Here is a 13,788-nt window from a genome sequence, read left to right on the forward strand (position 1 = left end):
ATAAACCTTTACCTACTTTTGTCAGAGCACTAAATGAGTGAATACCGTTATATTTGTTTTTGGTTCCAACAAATAAACCCATCTGAAAATATGCTAGTTCCTTCTATCCTTTTTGGGTAACAATGCCGTTGCAAAGCTACATTAACAAACAATGTTAAAGATCGAACAACAACAAAAATTGCTTGTGTCTAACGGATATTTTACAAGACACAAAAAAGAACTCTATCAAAAGTATTAAATAGGCTTATACTTTATGGAGAAGATCAGAAGAGAGAAGGAGACTATTCCAACGGTTATTCTAAATGAGTCTAACAGATCATTTATCAACTCCAACTATAAAAGGACTCATCTATAAAGATCAAAGCTAAGAAGTGAGTGACACAAGCTATGATATTCAATACTTTTGACTACTCTCTGTATTTGTCTCAAATATTATTATACTTCAATGTGTTCATGTACTCAGTAAGTGAGTTTGTATCAAGATCACTTTGTGATCAAAATCTCTCTATCATTTATCTGAGCAGACTTAAGATCAGGGGATCTTAAGTGGGTACTAAAATTATCTCTGTGAGGGGGAGAGAAACAGACTTGTAAATTTGAGAGATTATAAGTGGCTTCACGAGGGCCCAGATTGAACCTGTGGGATTTTTGTAAAGGAAAGTGATACAGACATTAAGTCTGAGATTGTACTATGGCTTCACAAGTGCCCAAATCGAACTTGTGATTATAGTGAAAAATCTCCAAGAATTTCTGGGGACTGGACATAGGCCAAGTGAATTGGGCTGAACTATAATAAATTCCCTGTATATTGTTTTTATCTCTCTCATCTTCATCTATATTATTTTATCCTTTCATCATTTATATTCCAAATTTCTATAGTCAAAAGCTTTAAGTGAAAAATTAGAAGATATTTAATTCACCCCTTTCTTGAAGGACCAATATATCTTACAGCTATGATATGCCAAATTTAAAACTCATTTCTCATTTGACTCAATAGGCTGGTCGGCCTTCATAAGCCATAGTTTTGTTTGCTCTATGTACCCCCACAACGCGTTCGAGCAAGATAGACTTGAAGTCACAGGCTAGGATATCAATAGCCTGCCTAACCGAGAAATTAAATACAATTCTTTCTCTTCGATCGAGCAAAGCGGTTGCATCATCAGTGACATAATTAAAGGTCAAGCAACAACCTCTCTCATTGGACCTCATTAGCATCGTCAAAGTGAAATCATTTTAGGATCGAAAATAATGTTCAACGACAAGAACGGACGCATGCACATGAATTTAGTTCTCGCATCGATAGTCCAGATCGATTTTTGCGCATGCCCTTTCTTCATTTTATTCTAGAGGCATTTTGATCAATTGCTTTATAAAATTATTTTCATTTCAATCTCATTTACTTGAAATGTGTTTTAAGATTTGTTTGGTCCTGCTTTTTTATTAATTCTCTACAAAGGTCTTATTATGAAATTCTCTTTTTTTATAAATAGGTATTGCATTTCATAAATGCACGAGTCGTAACAAGTAATATAAAATGAATAGAATATCTTTTCAAAAGAGATTTATATTAAAAATATGATCAAAAAAAGAACATTGCTAATCCAATTAAGTTGAGCAAATCTGAATTATAATAGGTGTTTTAAAATATAAATTAAACATGTAAAAAATACTAAAAAAAAGTAGAAAATAAATATGTTAGGTACTTTTTGAAAGTAATTAGGCTTAGAAATATGTATCCTCCTTTATTCTTCAAGAACACTCAATTAACTCCCAATATATTTTTCTCTTAATGATGAATTATGCTAGTCAAGGATACTAAATTGCCCACAAGTGCTTTCTCTCAAGTCTCCAAATAGGTGTTTAGTTTAATTAATTTATTAATCTTTTAATTAACTAATTAAACTCTAATTTTTATTGTAAATCCTATGTGACTATGTGAAGTTATTAAATATCTCACACGATTTAACTTGTAAATTTCAAATTCTCACACGATTTAACTCAAGTTTTACACTCAACCTACCTTTTTCAAGTATCAATCAAATAAACCCAATAATTCAATTAATGGCCAATCAATTAAACGTATTAAGCATAGAGTAAAATCAACATAATCACATTATTAATACAAATACAAAGTGAAAATAAATATTTAATTCATAAAAAGGTTCAAAATAATTCTAGAATCAAGAGCTTAGCTACAAAAGTTCATAAAACCCATGGAAAAATATAAATATATCAACACAAACATTGAATAAGAAAAAGGAAGGAGAATGGACAAAAAGAACTAAGATATGAAGCAAAAATCCCTTTCAATCTTCAAACCCAAACTCAATCTTCACCAAAATTCAAGCCCTAACAGACCTAAGAATTCCCAAATACTCCTAAGAAGTCTAGAATGATGGTCTTGACAAAAAAAAAATGACCTTTATATATTCCAAAACCCTAACTTTATCAGCTAAAAAAAACATATCATTTTCTTACAATGTGGAAAGTCACAAATAAAGTTCGTGACTTTGGTTGTAACTTTGCTTTGTTTTGTGTGCTTCTCCCATTTGGCTTGATTGTTCACCTTTGCACCATATTTCTTCATTTTAATACCTTCCAAAGAATCACTTAACATCCAGAAATGCCCCCATCATAACCTTAAACAAAAATATTAATAAATTAACTTCAAACTATCAAAATAAAGTCATGGTGTGAATTTCTAAAAGAATATACACAATTTCTTAACTTGAGTATTCACAATATGTACAATTGTGTTAAAATATATTAAAATTCAAGAGAAATTTGCTCCAATGATATGAAATTTTAGAGGTTGACAATAGGATGGGAAAGAGTATATGAATCAACTGAAGTCATTTATTTGTTGGCACTTTGAAATTTTAATTGAATTTAAGGCCCTCATCCTGTCCTTGGAGGGGACATTAATAAAATCAATTTTTCTCAATTGCTTTTAGGTAAATTATATTATTTGGTTAAATCTTTTTATTTTTTTTACAGGAATTCGAAAAAAAAGAAATAATAATGTCACATGTATCCTAAAACCATTCATAATTTTCTAGGTATAAAATAACATATAGAGCAAAACCCTATTCTACCATCTCTTACGCAAAACGGAGTGATTCTTTCAGTTACTTAGCTTCCTTGGGCTGCGAGTCCTGTCTCTATTCTACTGACTGCACTCACTCTTGGTTCTAGTTTGGGTTTTGTTTCATCTCCTACGATCGCGATCAACTCATGGACCTTTAAATTTACTTGCAGGTACTCAGAGATTTACAATGCAGTGTTGTTCAATGATTTCTTCCAAGCTGGAGGATGTATGAAGAAACTGCTACCTTATTATATCTTCATCACTTCAAATGAAGCAATGGTTAATCACTTAATCTATTCTTACGGGAATATCATGCATGCTTCATACTCTTTAAGTTCCTAGGGGAGTTTGAATTCCAAGAGGTTTAGAAGCATTTTTACAACTCAGCGCTCTATCAGCTTTGTTTTCTTCTCCTGTTTAAAGGTTTTCATACTAGGAGGAGAAGGCGACAGGGTTTGGTCGATCATTAGGACGAGGTTGGAGTTGGAAAGCGAGAAAGAAGAGAAGAAAATTACAATTTTTTTAAAAAAAATAAAAATAAAAAGCATAGGTTAACTCGAGCTAGGGTTATATTAAAATAGACCTGTATTTAAATGAGCTTCACTTTTACTAATCTAACTTGCCACTTTTTGACAGATTGACGGGTTCATATTGCCAGGTCTATTTCCAAATTAGCTACTTGGAATATTTCCTTCAAGTTGTTATTGTATTGTTTTTATTTCACTACAGTTGCTAGTGTTTATTTTTGCCTTCTGAGTTTGGGCCAATGATTTTTTGACCCCATTGGCCAATTTTTTTATTGCAATATTTTGCTACCAATGTTTGTTGTTGTTTTTTTTTTTTTTTTTGTTTTATGGACCTAAGGAGAAATATAACTAACCTTCCATGGCCTTTGATACCTGTGTTTAATGGAATTTGACTTTTATTTTTTAAAAAACAAGGCTGGTTATCGCCACTCATGTTAGAATATTCTAACAATGTGAAAAGTGATAAAATATGAAATGTGATAAAAAAAAATGATAAATTCATGTGATTATAACAATGTAATGGAGAACGAGACACGGGGAACTTTCATGGCCAATAATTTCTAGTCATAAAGGAATATACACTTACATATGAACTTATAATCACAGAATCTAGTATATATAAATCCGTTTTAATTTTCAAAAGAATTCAGCTTTACTATCTTTTGCTACTGCTTCAAAGACAGTCAATTCATTAATTGATTTAGTTTCCATCTGCAATATTCTTTCATTGGCTTCTTCCACCTCATTTGCTCTAGAAAATGCAGGTTTCTTTGGGAATGTCAGATTACTTTCACTTTTCAACATTGAAGAAATTTCCAACATAGAAGGCCTGTCATTTGCACTTTCTTGCACGCATAACAGAGCAACATGCATGCACCTCAACAATTTACATGGTGAAAATGAGTCATCAAGACTAGAATCCATAAACTCCATGCCTCTGCCTTCTTTCTACAGTTCATAAGCCTAACGATGTTAACATTCACGTACCATATTAATAGCACATAAACTTAATCTTAAACAAACAACAGATTAAGACATCAAGACATTATTAGTAGAGCCGGTCAACAAAAGATAAGTACATTAAACCAATTATGAAAATAGTACAGGTATGTCAATCATAATTTTAGTTGAGTCCACAGACAGTAAGCTTATATATATATATATATATATATCTTCATAGTTGTCTTTCTCTGCTCAACTTTTGTAGAATGTGTCTATTTAAAAAATCCCACTAAGATCTTTCCTTTTAACAAAGTTGAAGAAGTTACTTACATATCCTGTGATGTTTAAATCTTCATGTTCACCATAGAAACTTGCTGTCCTCTTGCCACTTATAATTTGCAGAAGCAAAACTCCAAAGCTATACAAATTAGACTTTGTGGAGCATAGGCCCTTTTTTACATATTCAGGGAAACATAACCACTGCATCAAAAAAGTAAAGCAAAAGGAATTTGGTATAAGAATGGATGTATGGCGAAGTAATGTAGGCAATCTTTAAGGAGCCAAACACTCACTAGGGTCCGCCTATCTTGCCAGTGTTTGCTTCAAGCTCATTCTTTGCAAATATTCTTGCCATACCAAAATCTGAAATTTTTGGCTTTAAGGCATCATTCAACAAAGTATTGCTAGCTTTTATGTCTCTATGAATTATTGTCAACCTTGAGTATTCTTGTAAGTAAAGAAGCCCTTGAACAATCCGTTCCATGATGTCAACTCGTTTTTTCTAATCAAGTAGATACTGTCTTATAGGATCTGTATCAAAATTAGATAGCACACAGTTAGTTGTATCCTAGACCCATAAAACAACGACAACCACAGGAATCTCATTTCATAGGTTTAAATATGGATTTTATCTTTTAACACTGACTCATACTATGACGCCTATCAATTATATGCAAGTACAGGGCTGCTAAGAGTAATTGCTAACCTAATAAGTAGAAGTCAAGGCTTTTCTTTGGCATGTACTCATAGATCAGCATTTGTTCATCTCTGTCAATGTAGAACCCCAAGAGCCGAACAAGATTCACATGTTGTAGTCTTGCAGTAAGTGTTACCTCATTTTTTGAATTCCTCAAATCCTTGTGCGGAAGCTTTTGATAGCTTTTTCACAGCTATTTCCTGGCCATCCGCTAATATGCCCTGAAGAAATAAGTACTACTTGTTAGGATCTTAAAATAATATCAACGAATATTCTAGCCCTCCAATATATCCTTCCTAGCACCACTGGCGGAGGTAGATATAATTGAGGGGGGGCACATGCACCCCATCAGATTTTGAAAGTTATGCAAATGTGGGTATTAATCCTCATCTGATGCCCCCACTTCTCCTTTAATTTGCACCCTCCATTAAACAGTTTCTATATTAAATAATAAATAACCATTATTTAAATTGGTAATTCTAACTTGTTCTTTCTTTTCATCCACCAGCATTTGAACATTGTTATTTTAGATCTCAATACTAATTTGTTCTACTTTTATACAATATGTATATCTAAAATATAAGAGAAAATTGTTATTGTGAAAGTAATAATATTCATCTAAAATTTATGCATAAAATCTTTTATTTTCCTGACATGACATATTAAATCTTTAATCATAATAAATTGTGATTAATATAAGATATTTATCATATAAGACCTTCTAAATTATAAATGATACGTCTGTGTGTACAATTTTATATAATTATTTATTCTTAAAAAATATATTGCACCTCCTAATCTCAGGTCCTGACTACACCACTACCTAGCACCATTTCAAAACCAGAGAGAATGGAGGGTATCAAAACTTCAACTCCTAACCCTTTGGTAATAGTGATTCAATTACTATGGAAAGTAGCTTTTGGTTTAAAAAATTTAAACTAGTTTAAAGACACTCAATTAGTTTTATTATAATATAACATAAAGCTAATGACAGAACACTATCTTTTCATGTGCTACTTTACTGCTCTGCATGTTGTCTACCTATGAAGAATAAATAACCTTGTCCATACGTTTGTTTCAAACAAATTTCACCTTATAAACCGGACCATAACCACCCTAACCAAGCTCATTTTCAATTGAAAATCCATCTGTGGCCACCTCAATGTCTGAAAAGCCAAATACTTGCAAATCAGGAGCATTGCCAAGAAAAAGTTCTGCACCTTCCTTATTTACTTCAGACCTAGAATCTCCAGCAGCTTTAACCAACTCTGTAGATAGATTCAACTATCAATATGTCAGTGCTTTAAAGTCTTAAACCATCTTGGTTACAGACACAGTAATATCAGTAATAACGGTTCACAAGAGAATGAAAAAACTGAAAAGATTACCGGTTGATTTGAATATTCTCTTCCTTAAGCAGAACATCACAGATCCTAATAGGAGAATAAATACTGCGATAGGAGTCAAAATAATCACCAGTAATCTACTTCTACTGTGTCCAGTGTTTTCAAATTTTTGAGCTAAGAAATTATCAGTCATATAAATTAGAAGGCTGCACATAGTTGTAGTAATCTATGAAACTGCTATGATTATACTCAAAAGGGTTTTCCACTAGCAAGTACAGAAAACAACAAATGGAGCCATACACAGAGAGTGATAAAGAGTGAAATTACGTATGTCAGTTCAAGTCATAAACCAGTCTTAATTTCAACTTTAGAACATTAAATAACAGAAAAGAAATGAGTAATCACAGAAAATTCTCTGTTCTCTAGAACATGCAACTTTCTTACCTGCTGCAGTGGAAAGCGCCCAATTGCTGTCATCATATGAAACAGCCCACACAACATAACCAAGTAGTTTCTTTTCACTTGCACAAGACACCTTAATTTTGATAGCCTCAGCATCGTCGAAATCAATCCAATTTGATCCAATTGAGAAGTAATTCACTACATAGGTAGAATTATACAGTACTGTAGCCCCATATCTCTGGATGTAAGCTTTGACGTCCTTGTAACTCACATTCCCATCATCTGTAATTGCTGGACCTGTAGCTGGTGTGCTGATTGCATTGTCCTTAGGATTCTTAAGAGTCCAGGCATATCCATAAAAAGGCAAAGACAAAACCAACTGGTTAGCAGAAACTCCTCTACCAATCCATTCCTTAATGCCAGAGTCAGTGTTCACATCACTTGAAGGGTCATACAAAGCAGCATGAGCACCAGTAAATTTTGCCCACGTTGGCGAGTAGTAATCATAAGCCAAAACATGCATCCAGTTCAAGTTGCTTCTGATTGATTCCACTGGGTAGGATCCAAAAACCGAACCTGACCCGAATTGAACAGCTGCAGTCAAGATCAATTCCGGGTCACTGGTGTTTTGAGCCTCAGAATTTGCAGCTTCTCGCCACTCTTGAAAAAGCTTTCCCATGTTGTTCATGTCAGAGCTTGTGTTAGCAGAACCCAGGATAGGTCAAGCCCTTGAAACCCGTAAGACCTAGCGATTCTTATAGAAGACTGAATGAAAGATCTCCTAGAAGAAACGATGCTTACCAGGGTGGATAACACAGAGTAATTGGCCAGCCCACCTCCAATGGAGAGAAGCGTAATGACTGATGGGTTCTTTCGTTGTACAGTGGTCGTGAAAGTAGAGAAGGATTGCTTGTCATCTGAAGCAACATAAAGCTCGTTGGACGAAGAGTTAACATTCGCGAAGGCGCAAATGAGGTGGGTGAAGAGATTAGAGTTAATGTCAGAGACTGAAAATCCACTACCAGAAAACCAGTAAGCGGATTGAACCCATGAAGATTGTGCTTGTGATGCTGGAAATTGTGAGAGAAGAAGAACGTGGAGGATCAGAACAGACGTGACCGCGAACATGAAGGGAAGTTTTTTAACTGACTTAGAGCTCAAACTCGTAGTTTGCAAGCGGAGCCTGGTTTGAATTGGAGAAGGAAATTGCGCGAAGAACATAGAAATAAACAAAACACCACACTTTCTTTGACCCGTGCAGGTGGTGGTGTTGTCACTTTTTTTCATTTCATAAATGACAAAGGGTTTTTGAACAAAACATCTTCGGGCTGGAAAGGAAAAATCCAAGTGCCACTGCGTGCTTCCAGAACCTAACATGTTTATATCAAAGGCTTGATAAAATTTGAAAAGGCTTCTTTTGCAATTAAGTCTTTCAGTAAAAATATGAAATTGACCCTTGTAAATTCAATCTCGATAATTCATAAATATTATTTCTTTTAACAAATATAAACCACCTCAACTATATGATAAAAAATAAATAGTTTAAATCAATGAATTTTGAATGTTGTTTACAGAGTTTCTATTATAATTTTATATAAGTAACTTGTAAATTTCATCCCCCAAAATAAGTATAAACTATGTGAACTATGTAAATTGAACGAATATTTTATTATTAATAAATAGACTTTAAATATTATTTACAAAGTTTCTATTATAAGTATCATTTGAGTAACTTATAAATTTTCTACAAGTGTAAATCACATGGACAAAGTGAAGTAAACAAACATTTTGTCATTAATAAATAAACTTTAAATATTATTTATGAATTTTTTGTGTATTTCACTAAGGACAATTTGATCGTTTTGTTGAAAAACTTAATTAAGAAGGGCCTTTGGGGCCTACAGATTATTTTAAATTCTATTGAGTTTAATAATATGTTGGTTCTAAAAACCTGCCATGCAGTCCTCCCAAATTTGATTTTGTATAACTTTTACTTCCTTTGATCCTATTAAAAAGAAAGAGATAATCAGCTCATTAAATTTTTATCACAGATTTTCTCATTTTCCCTCCATTAAATGTTAGAAAAACAAAATATGTTATTAAAATATATATATTTAATAAAAATAAAATTATTAAATTTTTAAATTTTTAAATAATGTTAATAAATTTTAAAATTTTTCTTAATTCTAGTGAAATATATTGGAAGTCACTTATATAATAATTGATAATAATATAAATGCAATTCAGCAAAATATATTACCTATAAAAACCTTACTATAACTAATGATCTTCTTATTATATTAAAGGACCCTAATTGCCCATAAACTCAGTGATTTAAAAATCAAACTGAACCTATTGGTTCAACCGATTGAATTGAGAATTGGCTCTTGATTCAATTTGGTTGACCCTTCAAAATTGGCCACAAGGGAATCGATCAATAACTGAAAAAATTAGTTGAAAGCAAGACAGGTTCCCTTAAAAACCAAACTAAAAACATTAAAAATTTTAAAAAATAATTTAAAAATTAATTAAAACAAAGAACAGCCAAGAATAATTAATATTAATAATGCATTCATCAATAATAGCTCATTTTATCAAGTATTTATTAATATTTTTTAAAAAAATATAAATATTTGCATGTATTTCTTATTTAATTGTAATGCATAAATTAAAAATTTATTAATTTAATGTCAACCAATTCAACCACAGTTGAACTAATGAATTATGAACTAGTGGTTAATTCAATTCTATGATCGATCTTATTTTTAAAACCTTGCCTAGACTATAACTATTTCTTTATTTCCATGCAAATTATTGTAGAATTTTCTATCCAAAAAACTTCTTGTTTTATGTTTTTTTTCTCTAGAATAATGAAATTTTAAGTCTCTAAAGTTTACATCAGTGATTTGATTTTTTAAGTTTAATTTTTATGAATTTTTTTTCTTACATTTTCTTAAATTATCATTGTAGTCCATTAAGTTTTAAAATACAAATTGAATTTTAAATTAATCTACATATAAAATAAATCAATAAGTAGTTAAATGGGAATACATTAGCTCTCAAATTAATTTAATTTTTATCATCTAGTCTTTTAGGATATTTTTTAAAAAATAAAAAAAATTCTAAGGTTATTTTTTCCTACCTAAATAATTACATTTTTTCATTAATCTACACTACTATCAATAATATTCTAATATTTATGTTAGAAGATTGCTATCTAATTTTTGAACAATAAGAATCAAATTAACAATTAAGGCTGACTTAAGAAATTAAATCATTAAAAAATTAAACTAAATAAATTAAATTAATAACTAAGACAAATTTAAAAGATTGAAAGTTTTATTATTCATTTTTATTTTCACACAATGTACTCCCTCCGTTCAAAAATGTAAGGTATTTTTAAGAGTTAAATGATAAAAAATGTAAGACATTTTTAGTCATTTAAGGTGTAATCATTACCTTTTTTAAAAAGTGTCCCTATTGATAATAATTTTATATTTATTGTAGGGTGTTTGATAGAGATAAATATGAAAATGTAAAGTTAGTTAGAAAGTAAGTAACTATTTTATTGGAGGTTGAAATTTGATTAAAATATCTTATATTTTTTAACGGGGATAGTACTTTAGAATTCGTGATCTTGTTCACATTGAAGATAAAAAAAATATTATTTCAAGATATATGATCCTCGTGTAAATTAAAATTTAAATAAGTATTTTATTTTAAAATTTTTACATTGTGCATATAAATAACCACCTTTTTTCATCACAAGTTACAAATATACTTTTTTTAACAATAAGTCCTCCATCCACCATCCGTTTTTCATTACAAATGACAAGCCCCATTCCCACTGTATTTACATTGTGGGTCCTACAATTTTCCAACTTAATCTAATTAGATAAAAAATTAAATAAAAAATCAAAACAAAATTGGGTCATTAATTTAAAATGGATAAAGATAAAGGGAAATGAAGAAAATATATTCTATTATACGCAAATGACAATTAAATAACACAAAATGTGATAATTATTTTTTAATTCTTGAAAACTTGCCTGAAATTTTTTGTAAAATGCCATATTTGTTCCTACAAAAAAAAAAAGATTATTTATCTTAACAAATCAGTGACATCTTTGCTTTGAAAAATGACTACTTTTCTTAGAAAAATGACATTTCTCAAAAGAAAGTGGTAAGTGATTTTTAATTGTTAGACTTCATTGATAAAAAAAATTGTGCAAAGTAAATTGTAATTGAGAAAATTACGTATAGGTTTCATAAAGCAAACTTATTTATAAATAAGTCTCACAAAATTTTTAAACAAAGCTAAGTCTCTTGGCACCTGAATTAAATTTGAAATTAGAATGTAAAAATAATAATACCTCTATTAAAATATAGTACATTAAACAAAAAATTTACAACTACTTCATCATTAATTTACTGCTATTATTTTAACTTTTTATAATTGTAACTTTACAAATCCAGTAGTTAAATTGATCATGCATTACAAGTATGATATTAATATATACAACTATCTCATAAGTAATTTGCAACTATCATTTCAACATTTTACAATAATAATTTCACATATTTAATAGTTGAATTGATCATGCGTTGCCAACAAAGTTTAATACTAATCGTTTACAACTACCATACTAGTAATTTACAAGTCACACTTCAATATTTTACAATTATAACTTCAGTATTTTTAATAGGAACAGTATTGTCTTTTTATCCCAAATTCAAATTACACATATGTTTTAAAGGATTTGTCTGTGATTTATAAATTTTGCAAGACTTATTTATAAATAAGTATGCTCCACAACATCTATACATAAGTTTTTCCTTATAATGTGTTATTCCATTATAGTCATTTCTTCAACAATAGTAGTCATTTTCTAAAAGAAAATAGTAATTCATGCTTAATTGTTGGACTTCACTAATAAAAACTTTGCACAGAGTAAGTTATACTTTATTACTTTGTTTTAGTCATTTATTCAAAAAAAAATAGCCATTTCTCGAAACAAAAGAGTTACTGATTTTTAGTTGTTAGAGTTTACTGGTAAAAAATTTTCATACAACAACTTGTATTTTGTTATTTCTTTTTGTCACTTTCCCAAGAAAAATAGTTATTTCTCAAAACAAAACAGTCACCTATTAACTAGGATAAGATAACTATCTTTACAAGGGCAAATATGTTATTTCATACAAAAACAGCCAAACAAGTTCTCGAAGATTAGAAAATAACTACTACATTTTTTGGTATCTTGTTATCATGTATATATTTTGAAGGTATTTTTCTATATTTTCCTTGACCATAAAGATTATTCTAATAAACTTTTCTATAATTTTTTATCAAAGTTAAACTTGTCTTTCTTTAATTCATATGTAAAAGTATCATCACATTTTTTGAATAAAAAGGCAAGCCAAAGCTTGAAAGAAAAAGAACAGAAAAGAAAAGAAAATGACTAGCCTCTAACAACCACTACATCAAAATTTATTTGAGATCATCCTGTGCGAAACCTAAACAAAAGGAAGGAGGAGTAAGAAGTAATACTAAGCCATAATGGCCAGCATGTGCATCTTTGGCTAGTGAGTTTGCACAATGAAATGCTTTACTTGAGTTATGATGAATCTCAATCTCTCAATTATCAAAGAGTAGATCCCTAATTTCTTCAACTTCAATTTCATTGGATGATCAATGCCATTATTTCTAAAAAGACAATTTATAGCTTCAATAGAGTTGGAGAAAAGTTGAATTTTCTTGAACCAATAGAGCTTACAAACCTCCAGGCCAATTTTAGTAGCAAGAATGTCAACTACAGTGGAAGGAAGAAAGCCTAGTTTCTTCTTGAAACCAATAATCCATTTACCTCAATCATTTCTAATGATACTTGTACAAGTAACAAAATTATTGCCACCAACAGAGTCGTCTACATCAATCCTTGCCCTATCAATAGGGCCTGGTTTCCAGGCAATTTTACAAAACAATCGACCTGGGAGTATACTCACATTTTTACCAAGCATCTTAGATTCCATGCTACAGTAAAACTTCAAGATATACACAAAAACATACACACATGCATAAATAAGAGAATAACTACTACAAGACAAACAAAAAACTTTTCCTAAATTTTTCATATTTTTTTCCAGCCCATGAATTTTGTTGTGGAAAAATAATAATAAAGAATTCTATAAAAATATTTATGACAATTACAAACATTAAATTATTAAAATTTTAATAATAGATTATAGTCCTTACTTGCCCGTGATAGACTTATTAAGTAGTGAGCACAAAATTTTTACTCAAGATGAATATTAATTTTTTTAAAAATATACAATTTTAAATATTTAATAAATTAAATAAGAGGAAAAAATTTGTTAAATAATTATCAAAGAATAAGGCATAAGCATAAAATTATAATGGTGTATTAAATAAAACTGTGTAATATAAATAAAATTTAACCACTTTTGTGTAGTAGAGTGTTTTTTATGATAAATTTTTTGTTCAAAAAA

General features: G+C 30.2%; 2 protein-coding genes across 5 annotated transcripts; both read right to left on the bottom strand.

The window, feature by feature from the left end:
• Nucleotides 1–4,158: 4,158 nt before the first annotated feature.
• LOC129310034 (class V chitinase-like) lies at nucleotides 4,159–7,974 on the bottom strand. 4 transcript variants are annotated; one of them, XM_054951856.1, is made up of 7 exons: nucleotides 7,324–7,974; nucleotides 6,922–6,966; nucleotides 6,626–6,801; nucleotides 5,543–5,754; nucleotides 5,130–5,367; nucleotides 4,888–5,037; nucleotides 4,159–4,563 (listed from the first exon to the last, which is right to left on the bottom strand). In XM_054951856.1, the coding sequence occupies exons 1-3, from the start codon at nucleotides 7,967–7,969 to the stop codon at nucleotides 6,650–6,652; spliced, it is 843 nt and encodes a 280-aa protein (XP_054807831.1). In that variant the 5' UTR covers nucleotides 7,970–7,974; the 3' UTR covers nucleotides 4,159–4,563; nucleotides 4,888–5,037; nucleotides 5,130–5,367; nucleotides 5,543–5,754; nucleotides 6,626–6,649. The 4 variants fall into 4 exon arrangements, with proteins under 4 accessions (XP_054807831.1, XP_054807830.1, XP_054807828.1 ...); XM_054951855.1 differs by having other exon boundaries at nucleotides 4,159–4,578; XM_054951853.1 differs by having other exon boundaries at nucleotides 4,159–5,037.
• Nucleotides 4,252–5,320, bottom strand: LOC129308856 (G-type lectin S-receptor-like serine/threonine-protein kinase CES101). Its single transcript, XM_054950237.1, has 3 exons — nucleotides 5,189–5,320; nucleotides 4,888–5,037; nucleotides 4,252–4,563 (listed from the first exon to the last, which is right to left on the bottom strand). The coding sequence occupies exons 1-3, from the start codon at nucleotides 5,318–5,320 to the stop codon at nucleotides 4,252–4,254; spliced, it is 594 nt and encodes a 197-aa protein (XP_054806212.1).
• Nucleotides 7,975–13,788: the final 5,814 nt, after the last annotated feature.

The sequence above is a fragment of the Prosopis cineraria genome, unplaced genomic scaffold (assembly GCF_029017545.1).
Source record: "Prosopis cineraria cultivar Desert tree isolate PC_DT_omini unplaced genomic scaffold, ASM2901754v1 PC4, whole genome shotgun sequence".
In the NCBI taxonomy this organism is placed as follows: domain Eukaryota; kingdom Viridiplantae; phylum Streptophyta; class Magnoliopsida; order Fabales; family Fabaceae; genus Prosopis; species Prosopis cineraria.